Raw genomic sequence first — 13,366 nt, 5'->3', positions numbered from 1 at the left:
ACAGGCCCAGACCATCTAATAGGGCAGGACCCGGTTTGCGTCTACAGGGGTGGGCCAAAAAATAATGCTGTAGTACTGGGAATTTGAAGATTCTCAACATGGGGCATTATCACCTATTCGGGTCGAACCGTTGGGGTTCGGGGTCCAGATTTCGATGTTTTGGGAGGCCTGTGAGTTTTACAGCCCCAGTTGGGCGATATAGCGGGGTGTGCGTGACCTGGCATGACATAGGGGTAGGCATTTTGTGTGATAACTGTTGTTCAACAAATGTCCGTGGGTTGGGGGGGAGGGGGTGTTGTTTTTACTAGTTCTTAGACTTTGTTTGTTACAAAGGTGTGCGTACCAGTGACTTCCTCATTGGTGATCAGGGCTCGGGGTTAGAAGTAATGGCGAGACCAACTAGTAATGGAGGCTGAGTATAGGTTTCTGACTTGGAATGTCCGGGGGCTGGGTACATGTACCAAAAGACACGTTTCTTAAACTCCATCACCTATCGCTTGCCTTCAGGAAACACACCTGGATGACAACGGCGCTGATAGAGTAGCCAAGAAGTGGCGAGGCCAGGGGCACCATGATATGAGTCGCACCTGGCATTCCATTTACACCAACTTATAGTGAATCTGATGTGAATGGGCATGATGTAATTTTTGCGAGTTTTGCCAGATGGCAGGGAAATTGCTATTGTAAATGTATATGCTCTAAACACGGATGACCCCACGTTCTTTCAATTCATCCAGGAACTCTTGTCCAACGAATTAGATGTCCCATACATATGGATGGGAGATTTGAATTGCGTTCTAGACTCAACCCTTGATAGACATCCCCTCAAGGCAGGAACAAAACCTAGAATGTTTCAGATGCTTAGGAAGGTCATGCTGGACCTGGGGGCCCATAATGTGTGGAGGGAGAACCACCCTACACTGCCACTCTTCATGTGTCATTCATGAACATGCAAGCCCTCTGACGGTTGCTGCTTGGCCTATGCGTAGCAGATTCTAATGCAGAGCACAATCCAACGGGAGATGGTTTGCTCCTGTACAGCCTTCCGTTTCTTGTCTTCAACATATCACCAGAGTTGATCGTTCAGCCAGGAAGGTCTTTTGCGGTCAAAGTAGAATGACCACGCTCTTTTTGGGTCCAACCAGTGGAGTTTCTCTTCCTCTGAGGGATGAGGAGGAGCGCAAAAGGTGATGGACTGGCCTACGTGGAACGGGGTGACTACCTTCGGCAAGAAGGATGTTTAAGTCTTAAGGACCAGTTTGTCTGGGTGAAAAGAAATTTATGGAGGCTGAAACAACAGCGCCTGCAGTTCACTTACACTCTGGGCAGATGCCCCTAGAAAAGCTGTCTTGATGGTGAACAGCCTAAGGGGGCAGTTATGAAGCGGCTCAAAGGTAGCACACCATCTAAAAAGTAAGAACCAAATTGAAGTCCCATGAAGCATAATAAAGAGCTGGAGGAAACGTGCTGAGGACCTTTAAGGAGCCTATTCACAAATGGGGACTTGAAAAGGGAAGGATGCTCTGGTAGCTGCAGAAAAACAGAGATAGCAGACAAATAACCTTTCAACATGCCCAATGCAGAGGCCAGGGTAAGAATAAATTAAAGAACTTGAAAAAGGGGTGCAGATAAAGGGTCAAGTCTGTAAACCATGCCACAAACCTGCTCCAAAAGCCGGCGTATACAGTCTTGGTGGAGAGACGCCGAGCTGGGAAAATACCATTACAGACTATGGGCAGAAGGTCAAAAGTGGTTAACTGTCGTAGCTCAACCTCCACACAAAGGCGGAGCACTGACAGGTTCGGGTGAATAACCCTACCCTGCTGCTATGACAGGAGATCCTCCCAAAAGGGAGAGCCTGATCACAGGACCAATGGACAAACTCAACAGTTAGGGATATACGATTTTCTGACCCAGTCCGCAGCCACAAGAATACCTTGGGCCTGGCAATTCCTGATCTTCTTCAGAACTCTGGCCAAGAGTGGTACTGGTGAAAAAGCCGTATAGGAGGCCAGAGTGCCACTCAAGATGAAATGCATCTGTGCGACAGCCAACTTGGGAATTCCAGCACGCAGACAGAACTGCTGACATTGCGCGTTCTTAGTAGAGGAGATGAGATGAGATCTAACCAAGGTTCTCTCCACTGCTGAAACGGACCTTGCATCACTTCCAGTTGGAGACACCACTTGTGATCAGCAAGGCATCTTTGGCTGAATTTGTCCGCTCTGGCGTTCAGAGAACCCGCCAGGTGTTGAACCACCAGGGAAATGCCGTAACTTTCCACCCATGTCCAGCGTCTTGACAGAGGGTCCACAACTCCACCCCCACACTGTTTGCAGCAGTACCACATGGTGGTGGTGTTGTCCATGAACACCTGCACTAGCCTTCCTTTGATTGAGGGTAGAAAGGCTTTCAATGCCAACTGGCTTACCCAGAGCTTCAACAAGTTGATGTTTAGTCTAGATTCTACCGGAGACCAGAATCCTCTGATCTCTACTTCTCCCAGATGACTGCCCGAGCCCAGGAGTGATACGTCTGTCACTACCGTCCGATCTTATTGGGGAAGACAGAGGGCTCTGCCGCTGATCCAATTGCTGTTCATCTGCCCCCACTACTGATCTTTTACAGTGCCCTCCGAGATCTGACCGTGTTGGAGAGATTCCCCTGATACTGGGGCCACTGGAATTTTCAGGTCCCATTGCAGAGCCTGCATATGCCAACAGGCAGGCATCACAAGCAGGATGCAGGAGGCCCTGCATCCTCAGTCGGTAACAGTGAAATCCAGGATATGGGAAGAAACACCGGTATCCTTGCCTAAATATCCTGGACTCAATGCTCGGGAGGTTAAGCCTAAAACTGCCCAGTGTCCAGAACAGCTCAGATGAAAGGGAGCATCTGAAAGGGGATCAGGTGTGACTCGGCACATTGATAATGAATCCCAGCGAATGTGGGAGACGACCACCAAGGGCCAGTCAACTAGGTAGGGGGAAAACTAGAATCCGTGATCTCCACAGATATGCTGCAATCTCCGCCATCACTTTGGTACACACTCGAGGGGCGATGGTAAGGCCAAAAGCAAGCACAGCAAACGGAAAGTGCTTGTGGCCCACTGTGAACCACAGGTAACGTCTGTGGGCAGGCAGGACAGAAATGTGGAAGTATTCCACCCAAAGCTACCATTCAGTCTCCTGGGTCCACAGCAGACAAAACTTGAGCGAGTGTGAGCATGTTGAATTTCTCCTTTTTCAGGAAGAAATTGAGAGAGCACAGGCCTTGGATAGGACAAAGGACCCCATCCCTTTAGGGCACCAGAAAGTAGCAGGAACAACAACCATGACCTTCCTCTGGCGTCGGCACCCCCTCTATGGCTCCCTTGGTCAAGGGAGCCATCACTTCCTGTCCTGGCAGAGACTAGGTAAGGGATCCGCTGTCAGCCTGCCACAAGTTGGTGGCATGGAAAGGGGAGGGGGATGGGGGGGGGGGGGGGGAGGAGGGGAGATTCTCGAAGGGGAGGGAGCAGCCTCTTTGGATGATCTGAGAAACTCACCTGTCCGATGTTATGGACTGCAAGTGGGACAGGTGATGTCGAATTCTGCCGCCCACTGGGTGATGGTAAGAGGGCAGATTAGGAAGGACAGACCCCGACCGCTGGCTACCTGACCCTTGGGGCCTGTGGGTACCGTATCTTCATCCACACAGGCTGGGAAGCGGCAGTATGGCTGGTGGGAAATTAATGCAGCTGGAAGCCCCTTCCATAGCCACATAAGGGGTGAAAGGCGGACCGGGGATTGCAAGAGGCCTTGGAAAGGCCCAAGGACCTGGCCACAGAACTGTAGCGCTGAATCTGCCTGGTCTCTGAAGAGACTGGAGCCATTAAAGGGGATATCCATAAGTGACGCCTGGACATCCAAGCCACATGTTCTAGTCCACATCATATTGTGAACTTCTCTGCATCTTTCACATCTGAAATAGCCTGAAGAGTACGACCCGGGCCTCCTCCGGGACCGTTGATAGCATCCGTGCAACCGTATCCCACAGCGCATGAGAATAGAGGAACAAAAGGCATGTGGTGTTCACGGACCGCAGTGCCAGGATGGAAGAAAACATCAGAGATGGGGAGGCTTGGGCCATAAAGCTCCCCGGGGTGGGGTGTTATGTGAGGAAGTTTGGATCCTGTGGAGCGTGGCCGTAGCGCTGGGCAATCGTCTTGTTCAAAAGAGGCCCGGTGTTTGGCTTGGATCAAGTCTCAAGCAGGATGTCAGTAAATGCCTCATTAAAAGGGAGAAGTGATTCTGATGGGGACACTCCCAGCTGAAGTACTTCTGTCGAGACATTTGTCTTGACTGCCACTGAGGGTAAGCTGAGGTCCAGGACCTCGCCCGCCCTCCTCACCACCATTTGAAAAACGCTCCCTCCACCGCAGCTACAGTAGAGGAAGAAAGCATGCCAATATCGGGAGAAGTTTCCAGTACACTGGCTTCACCCAGATCCTCACACTGGTCCAAGGTGTCATAAGGCTGATATTCCACAGGGTCCAGAAACCCCTCCCACTCCTTGAGTCCTAGCCCGTGAGTATAGGGCTCCGCCTCCTGCCTGGAAAGCATGGCTCCAGTCAGACTACGCCCCTCCGGCTTTAGCTCCATGCCAGATTTGGGGATTTGAATGGGGACAGCGGCGTTAACATGGGGGCCGGCATCGGGGAAGGTCTATGTGGTATGACTGGTGCCAGTCTGAATCGTAGGGGCCCAACAGTTGCGGGGGCAGAGCTGCTGGCGTGGAACAAGAAGGGGCCCCTACTACACTCTGAAGGTGCACCAGAGGGAACGGCCCACACAAATATGAGGTGCATGACCTCATGAAATTCTTATAGCTGGGCAGAGGTGGGTCCAGCTCCCTGAAACTAGGGGAGGGGCTTAGATGGCCCAGACGCTAGGTCTATCGCAGAGCCACGTCTCGAAGGTGGACGCTCCCTTGTCTTGTCGGCCGACGGACATGGAGAAGTTGAAGACCTCTTTGATGAACTTCTTGTGGTGGTCTGACTTACCCGATGTACCCGACTACTTTGAGTGCAACGAGAATCTAGGACTTCACAACCGCTCCCGGGACCTTCCTCTCGACCCGGACCTCAATTGTCGCAGTGTCTCGCGTCGAGCTGTCAGGAGTTTCAGGGATCGATCCCCCAAAGCCTTCGGGTTGATTGTGCAGCAATTGGTGCAAGACTTTGGGTCATGGTAGCGCTAGAGGCACTTGAGGCATATAAGGGGCTGGTCCATTGCCGGCACTGATCATCAGTGAAGGCGCTGCAGGGCTTGAAGCCAGCTTTCCCTGATAGCATCCCTGAGACACCAGGAAGAAAAACCTCAAAAAGACTTTAACAAAGGTCAAAAAAGGTTTAGTCAAAAAATGACCAAGGGGTAGCTCTTCCCAGAAAAAGAAATGAACAGACATCAGTGCGCTGGGGTGGTGCCCATATAGGCACTGCACATTTCACTTCCGGCGAGGACAACACCACCTATCTACTCATGAAAAAAATTCCAGATCCAATATGACGCCGGAGGATAATTCTAAGGTATGGAATCTGTGGCAAAAGTCTCTATCTGATAGAGAAGGACCGACTTCAGCGTGCTGGGGTGGCTCCTATATAGGCACCGTGCACATCACTTCCAGCATGGACGATGCCATATGGAGCCAAACTACGTAACCTACCAGTTCCAGTATGACTTTTGGGGATATTCTAAGGTAAGGAATCTATGGCTAGAAGTTTTTATCAGATCCACCAATTCATGCGAACTTGAGCTTTCCCCCATGGCTAGACACAGGGAGCCGTAAGACCAGGAGACAAAGGAGGTGCCTTATGATATTGGGCATTTTCCCAGATGGCACAATCAAGTCCTTTAATGACTGCAAAGGGGATTTTAAGGTAATCGAACTGGAAATTCTTCGATACGCCCAAAAATGGCAAAGGGGTAATGCACCAGGGGATAAAAGAAGCTGCAATTAGACCGCTCACTCAATTTGACATGTTGTTGGGCACCTAGACCATGACTAAAGGTTAAATAGGGACACTTTACAAAGTTTACAAATATGTACCTTAATACAACACATTGTTGCTGGAGATGCAGAATAGATAGAGGCACATACCTCCACATTTGGTGGACCTTCCCAGTGATAGAGGTTTTGGCAGGAAATCCTTTACCATATGGAATCTATTCCAGCAATTAAAATACAGAGATAACTCACCTTGATTTTGTCAGCTGTGCTGTAGGATAATGGGTAGGAGGGGGAACAAAGGCAAAGTGTTATTAAGAACCTTAAACGACAAGGCTGTCAAAAGGATTGCCATAATCTGGAGGATGGAAACAACTGCCTGGGTTGACCCTTCTCTTAAAAGAGATTTGTTGAGGTAGGGGAAAAACTGATACCGCAAACGATGCGCTACAACCACCATCATCACTTTTGTAAACACCCTGGTGAGACCAAAGGGGAGCAGTGCGAACTGAAAGTGCTCTTGTACCACAATGTACCAAAGGTAATGTCAGGAATGTGGAAATAAGCATTCTGGGAGCCACCGCTACCAGCCTCCAGTGTCAAGGGCAGACAAGACATGGGCTAGAGTTAGTATCTTGACTTTTTCTTGCCCATGTCATTGCAAGCTGACAAGTTTAACAGATGTTATACCATGAAGACTCTAGTCTGTGGGTCCCCACCACTGTGAGAACGCCCCAGTTTAATGGCAACCTCCTACAAGACCGAGGCTTAACACTCAGTTCCTGGGGTATTTAATCCAACTGAGTTTGCTTTTTGCCCAGTTTAATAAGGAATTATTGTTAGGGATTTGGGTGGGCACTATTACCTGTATGAAGCTGGTTCTTCATGTGATATATCAAGATTTTGATATACCATGTAAAGCGTTCAGGGGTTCCCTTATGAGTGGACAGAGGCTTGCTATGCAACCACAAAGTGCTCGATTAGGGGGTAATGTGGTCGAGCAGGCTTAGGCTTAACACAGAGGCGTGCAAGACATTTGCAAATACACACAATGATCAATAAATGACACACAACTCAAGAAGGAGAGCCACACCAATTTATTATAAAAACCAAGTATCTTTATATATGTTAGGAATCAGAGAGAAATCGTTCAGGTAAGTACGTTTTTAAATATGAATTCTTTTCAGTTCAAAAAGTGGACACTGCAATTTTTGTGTTCTGAAATCTTATCCTATGGGAGGAAGAACAAGTTCTGCAAACAGTTATAGTACAGCGACTTACGGGACCAATCTCCAGCGGTTAAGGTGAGTGGTGGGCAAAGTCCAACGCAGCCCGAACAGTACACCACCAGCGGCCAGGTGCAGGGTGTAAAACCACGTCGGGAGCCCAGTGTTCTTCTATGTAGATCGGTCTCTGTGAAAAGAGGCTGCAGGCTCTTGCTGGAAGGCCAGTCGAGCTGAACCAATAGGGGTGCTCTGGCCTCACGATGCTCAGAGGACGTAGGAACAACTTTGGTCCTCTTCTCCACAGCCCAGGGGCGACGGGTGCAAAGGTGACTTTGTGCATCAGATTTTCTTACCGGGAGCAGTTGCGGTAAAGGGGGCCTGCGTGCTGAGAATGCAGGCGTTGGACGGTCCATGATAGGTGAAACTACGATGGACAGGGGCTCTGGAGAGATGGGGGAACTTGTTGGCACCATTGACCCACTTCGACTCATGCTTGGAGCGTCTGGTGCAGTGGTGGCTTCAGGTGTCTGGTTTTGGCGTTTCCAGAGGTTTCATTGTCCTTTCTTTTGGAGTTGCTGCAAGATGCAGTGAATAGTTCCGCTGTCCCACAGGAGGTCTTGGTTCTTTATCGAAGGCAGACGGTCCTCCCAAGTTTCCGGAGTCGATAGCTGCAGGACGAGTAAACATTGACATAGTTTTCGACAAGGGATGCAGACAGGCCTGCGGGCTGGTACCAGGTCAGCTGCTTTTTCTCTTCTCTCTGGTTTTGCAGCTCTTCATGTCCTCTCTCTTCTTGGGTCATCAGGATCTGCTTCTCTGGTGCCAGGAACTCCCCAAAATACTTAATTTAGGGGCATTAGGGGAGCGTAGGGTAGCAGTCAATGGGCTACTGACCCTTGGGGTCACTACACCCCCTATATGCCTACTTCCTGTTGGAAGTGGGCATAACCCTGTTTCAAAATTCCTAAGTGTGCGACCACAAAGATGGCTACTTCTGAAAAATCATGTCCACCGCAGTGTAGCCTGCCTTAGCGGTGGTTCTAGCGTGAAGGTGGCACACCTACCTGACTAGCTAATTTTCCCGCCTGTCCAGTTGCCAAGCATGTCCTGGACAAAGGGGGGCGGCTGTCTCTCCTTGTGAGCAGATACAGATTCACATTTCAAAAGCAGCTGCTCCTTGAAGCCTGCAGGCCAAGCAAAGCTAATCAGCAGGTCATCCTGTGGGAGGGGATGTTACACCCTCTTCCCGCACAGGCTTTTGTTCTGGGCCTCCTGAGATCAGAGGCTCTCACCCTTGGAGGTCAGAACAGACACTCAGATGGCAGGCTGGCAGAAACGAGTCAGGGAGCACACCAGAGGCTGGTAGGATGTCAGGGAACACATCTCTAAGGTGCCCTTTGGGTGTATGTATCGTAAACCCATCACTGGAATCAGTGTGGGTTTATCAATATGAGATGTTTGATACCAAACATCCCTATTTTCAGTGAAGGAATCATGTAGCTGGGGAGCTCGTTTTCACCAGTGTGCAGCACTTGTTTTAAAATGGGTTCTCTGTTCACTTGCACCGGCAGTAATAGGATTGACCAGCAGTGGGGCTCATCTGATTATGCAGGTATACCCGCATATGTAATATTCAGCACCTTGCTTTAGGGCTGTCAGGCCTGCTGTAGGGGTGAATTAAAAATATCACATGCAGCGTTAGGGGACATGGCACATAGGGAAGTGTGACAAGTCAAGATTTCGCTTTTGTCTGCACCAAGACAATGGCAGCCTTGCATCCGCTTGGTGAGGGGTTCCTTAGGGTGGCATAATTCGTGCTGCTAACCTTAGGGACCCTCTTTATTTCATCAAGCCCTGGGTACCAGGGGTACTATTTACTAGGGACTTATAGAGGATGCTAAAGGTTTTGCCAGTTGGGGAAACAATTTTACGTTTCTTGGAAAGAGCTCATGGGACCTGGTCAACAGGAACTCAGTGCAACTCTAGTCGAAAGCACATCAGTTACCAGGCACAAAGTGGGGGTGCTATCGAGGAAGAGGGACAGACGGGCTTATAAAGGTCCACCATATGGGCCTAGTCTAAGTACCAAACAAACAAGTATGCAGTTCCTAAGGGGGGAGTAAAGGTAAAAAGGAGTAGGCGGGATCCTTTGGTGGCTAACGAGAGGAAGGACGGGCAATCCTTCCTTTCAGAATGAGGGCCCTCACACACCCAGCCCGCTGGGTGTCATGCTTCATCATTGGGCATGCTCCTCGTCAGGTCGGCGCTGCAATACCCGACTGGCACCATATGTAGGGGCTCTTTGGCGGAGACCTTTTATTCCTTGTCGTATGGTGCAGTGGGTGTAAGGGGCCTTAGAAGGGTAGAAGTGCAGATTCTAGTAAACCATGCGAGTTAAAACAGGGATTTGGAAGGGTCAGGAAGAATAATTTTAACAGTCCTGCCTTCCACCTTGGTTAAAACATAATGTGCGTCTCTCTGCAATGAGGTTGCAGATTGTTAAGCTACGATTACTTTTGTCGACATGTTTATTCCCTATTAGTCAGGTGGATTTGGCGGCAATTCTTCAGGACCTAATAGAAAGTGATGTATCTATACTAGAATCAGTGGTAATTTGGTGTATTAACCTAGTTTTATCATCTTGTTGCATCAGAAGGGTGTAGTATCCGTAGGTGCAGTAGCCAATCTATAATGAAAAAATGAGAATATCATTTCATTCATAACGATTAAGGAGGATCACGCCAACAAATTCCCCTATGTAACATCCCTATGCGTTTAACGTGGCAATTGCTTACATAACACAGGTCAAACACTATTTGTGTAACTATAGTGTCTAGTGCGATTGGTAAAACGCGTTAAAAAGTAATGTGGCAGCAGCATGGTGAGATCCAATAATTCACCTAAAGGTTAAACATGACTGGCCCCATCGAGTCACGGCATGGAATGGACACGTTAAAGTAAAGAGTGTCCTAAAGAGAGGGCCAAAGGTGGTATACTGTAAGAGGCAACAATGTTAATAAACAGGGTCTTCACTCAATGTATGGAAAGGAAGACCCAGCGTCTGATGTTACAAGGGGGGCCGGGGTGGCTGCTTGTCCGGGCTCAACCTCGAGGTCTGTAAAAACACGGTGTGGGTGGCGTCAAACCCACATGGACCCAAGGACGTGTGATGGCCCCGGGAGGTCGAACACTCAGTCCTTACCATCAGGTCGCATGCCGGCGTGGCGGCATCACTTAGTGAGGAATTGTGATATACGTGCCTTGTGGTAGTGTACTGCTGATACCCAGTAATGATATCAGAACCTTGACCCTCGAGAGGCTCTACAGTCATAGAACACCGCTGGTTCTTTGGTTGCATAAATTCCATTCCCACGTATCTAAATCCCTCTGTCACCACTCGAGCCATACAAGTTTTGGGAAGCCTCGAACTCGAGCCCCAGAGGACGTATATCAAGGACTTATCCTAGTTTATAGTGTACCCTGAATATTTTTGATACTTGGTGAATATTTGAAGCACTCTGTGTAGGGAAGAGTAAGGGCGCGCCAAATAGAGGAGACTATCATCTGCATAGAGGGAGATTCTATCCTCCCAGTCCTCTGTCCATTTAAGTCCTCTGATAAGCGGGTCACCCCGTATCCACACCACTAGGGGTTCCAATACTAGAGCAAATATCAACGGGCACAGGGGGCACTTTCACAAAAAGTTGCCAAGACATGAAAATAATCAAAAAATAGACTAATTAGATTCACCATTCATAACGAGCTAAAGAGCAAGATGCTACATATTGGTGAAGGGCAATTACATTTAAAGATTGACAACACTGGATGTACAATGTTAAGTTTCAAAAAAATGATTCTTGCTATTTCCAAGATAAAAACAGGAGCTAGGAGGAAAAGGTCAGTGTTTCCTTGCTACTCGATGCATGGCCATATGAGCTTTTCGGCGCTCAAAAGCACACACCAAAGCTAGTTTTGTAATAAAAAAAGAAAAAAGTTACAAACTACATATCAACCAGTTTCTCTACAAACCTTGGTGTTTAGATTTATACACAAATGCCATTACTAAATCTTAAAATTCAGTTGAAAGCCATGGGAGTATAGTTACCTTTGACAGATTAAGCAGCACTTGAATTGAATATTTTATAACTTCCATACAAGGGATGCTGCGGTTACAGCTCCGGATTAAAATGAAAATGTTAACAATTGCTCCACTCTGAGCCATGTTTTCACAACAAACTGAGGACAATCTGGTTGCAACCTCTGAAAGAAAATATCAAGTGTTTACACATGAATTACATTACATTTAATATACATTTAGTCTGGGAAATTACACTTGGAAGCACAGATTTCATGGATGCACAAAACAGTGTTCAACATGGAACTGGAATTCACGGCCAAACTCTATTAATAGCAATTGAGTTTCTCAAGTGACTCCCAAGCATTTGAAATCTATGAACAAATCAGCAGAAGGCCACTGACTGCGATGTAGATGTAGCAACATTACAGGGAGGAGAAGGTAGGCTACATGCTAAATGCCTCAAGAACTAGACCAAAAGCTGAGTGAAGGCCTGGAGAAGGGCTACATCAAGTCAAAAAGGCTGAGAAGATCCGATGGCTTTCTTGCAACTCTAGGAAGAGTGAAGAGAGCTCTGAATGCCAAATGAACAAGTTACTTACCATCGGTAACGATATATCTGTAAAAAAACATTAGTAGTGATAGATTCCTTACCTTAGAATTACCCCCAGGCGTCAGACTGGATCTGGAAAGTTTTCGTCAGCAGTACCCCTGTGTGTCGGTAGGTGGAGTCATGTGGCTTTGCGTCCGTCGTTGGCGCAGAGATGACGTCGCTGGCGCTACTTAATGCCGCCCACGCGCGCTCACATCAGTTCTGTACACGACTTTCTGCACCAGGAACGCAGAGCCATGCAAGTTACTGACCACTGGTGCATTGAAACTAGGGCCCTGAAAGGGATGACCTTAACCCTAAGGAATCTATCACTACTAATGTTTCTTAGAGATATATCGTTACTGAAGGAAAGTAACTTGTTCATCTGAAAGAAACACATAGTGATAGATTTCTTACCTTAAAATAGATAGCCCAGCAATACCAACCCCGGTGGTGGGTCTGCGAACCAAGATCACACCAGGAAGTCTTGGAGAACAGATCGGCCAAAAAAAGCAGTCTCTCCGGACTTGGCTGTCCAGGCAATAATGCTTAGTAAACGTGTGAAGCAAGGCCACGGTGGCTGCCTGGCAGATGTCTTGCAGGGGGACACCACGTCCCAATGCAGTAGTAGCTGCAGTAGCTCTAGTGGAATGTGCACGCAGCCCAACCAGAGGTTCTTTTTTAGCCAAAGAGTAACAGGCTTTGATACACAAGACAACCCAGCAGGAGATAGTCCTCTTGTGTACCGCCCGACCTTTCTTGGTGCCAACGTTGCCAACAAAGAGTTGGTCATCCACCCGAAACTGTTGTGTGCGGTTGAAATAAAATGAGAGTGCACGTTTTGGGTCCAGACGGAGCCTCGCTTCCTCTCAGAAGGATGCGGAGGACGAAAGAAGATTGGCAAGGTAATAGTCTGCCCAATGTGAAAAGTCGCAACAACTTTTGGCAAAAAGGAAGGACGGGGCCTGAGCACAACCTTGTCCAGATGGACCAATAGAAAAGGAGGCTTACAAGCCTGGAGCTCACTCACTGGCCTAGCGGAGGTGATGGCCACCAGGAAGGCAGTCTTCAAGGTCAAGAGACGAAGAGGACAGTTGTGAAGGGGCTCAGAGGGAGCGCACATCAAGTATGTAAGAACCAGATTCAAGTCCCCACTGTGGCAGCACGAAAGGAATAGGAGGAAAAAGGTGTGTAATGCCTTTGAGAAATCTATTTACAACAGGGGACTTGAAAAGAGAAGGCTGATCAGGGAGCCTGATAAAGGCCGAAATAGCAGAAAGGTAGCCCTTGATAGTGCCCAGAGCAGAGCCCTGCTGGGCCAAAGAACTTCTGAAAGAGGGGCAGAAAGGGGGATCCACAGACTTTGCTGTGCACCATGCCACAAACTCGTTCCACCTGCAGGTGTATACCACTTTAGTAGAGGGACGCCGGGCTGCCAGAACGACATCACAAACTTCAGGAGGAAAATCGAAAGGAATCAACTGC

The 13,366-nt window shown here is 48.4% G+C and overlaps 1 protein-coding gene across 2 annotated transcripts in view; it reads right to left on the bottom strand.

Annotated features, from left to right (window-relative positions):
- ASPM (assembly factor for spindle microtubules) overlaps positions 1-13,366 on the bottom strand; it is a 393,967-nt gene that overhangs the window by 49,362 nt on the left and 331,239 nt on the right. For both annotated transcript variants that reach the window (XM_085601843.1, XM_085601844.1), the window contains exon 27: positions 11,320-11,474. In XM_085601843.1, coding sequence (XP_085457969.1) covers positions 11,320-11,474 — 155 coding nt within the window. The remainder of the gene's footprint in view (positions 1-11,319; positions 11,475-13,366) is intronic.

This window comes from Triturus cristatus, chromosome 4_2, assembly GCF_964204655.1.
Source record: "Triturus cristatus chromosome 4_2, aTriCri1.1, whole genome shotgun sequence".
Lineage (NCBI taxonomy): Eukaryota > Metazoa > Chordata > Amphibia > Caudata > Salamandridae > Triturus > Triturus cristatus.
The sequence above is the reverse complement of the archived record's forward strand: the minus strand, read 5'-3'. Positions and strand labels throughout refer to the sequence as shown.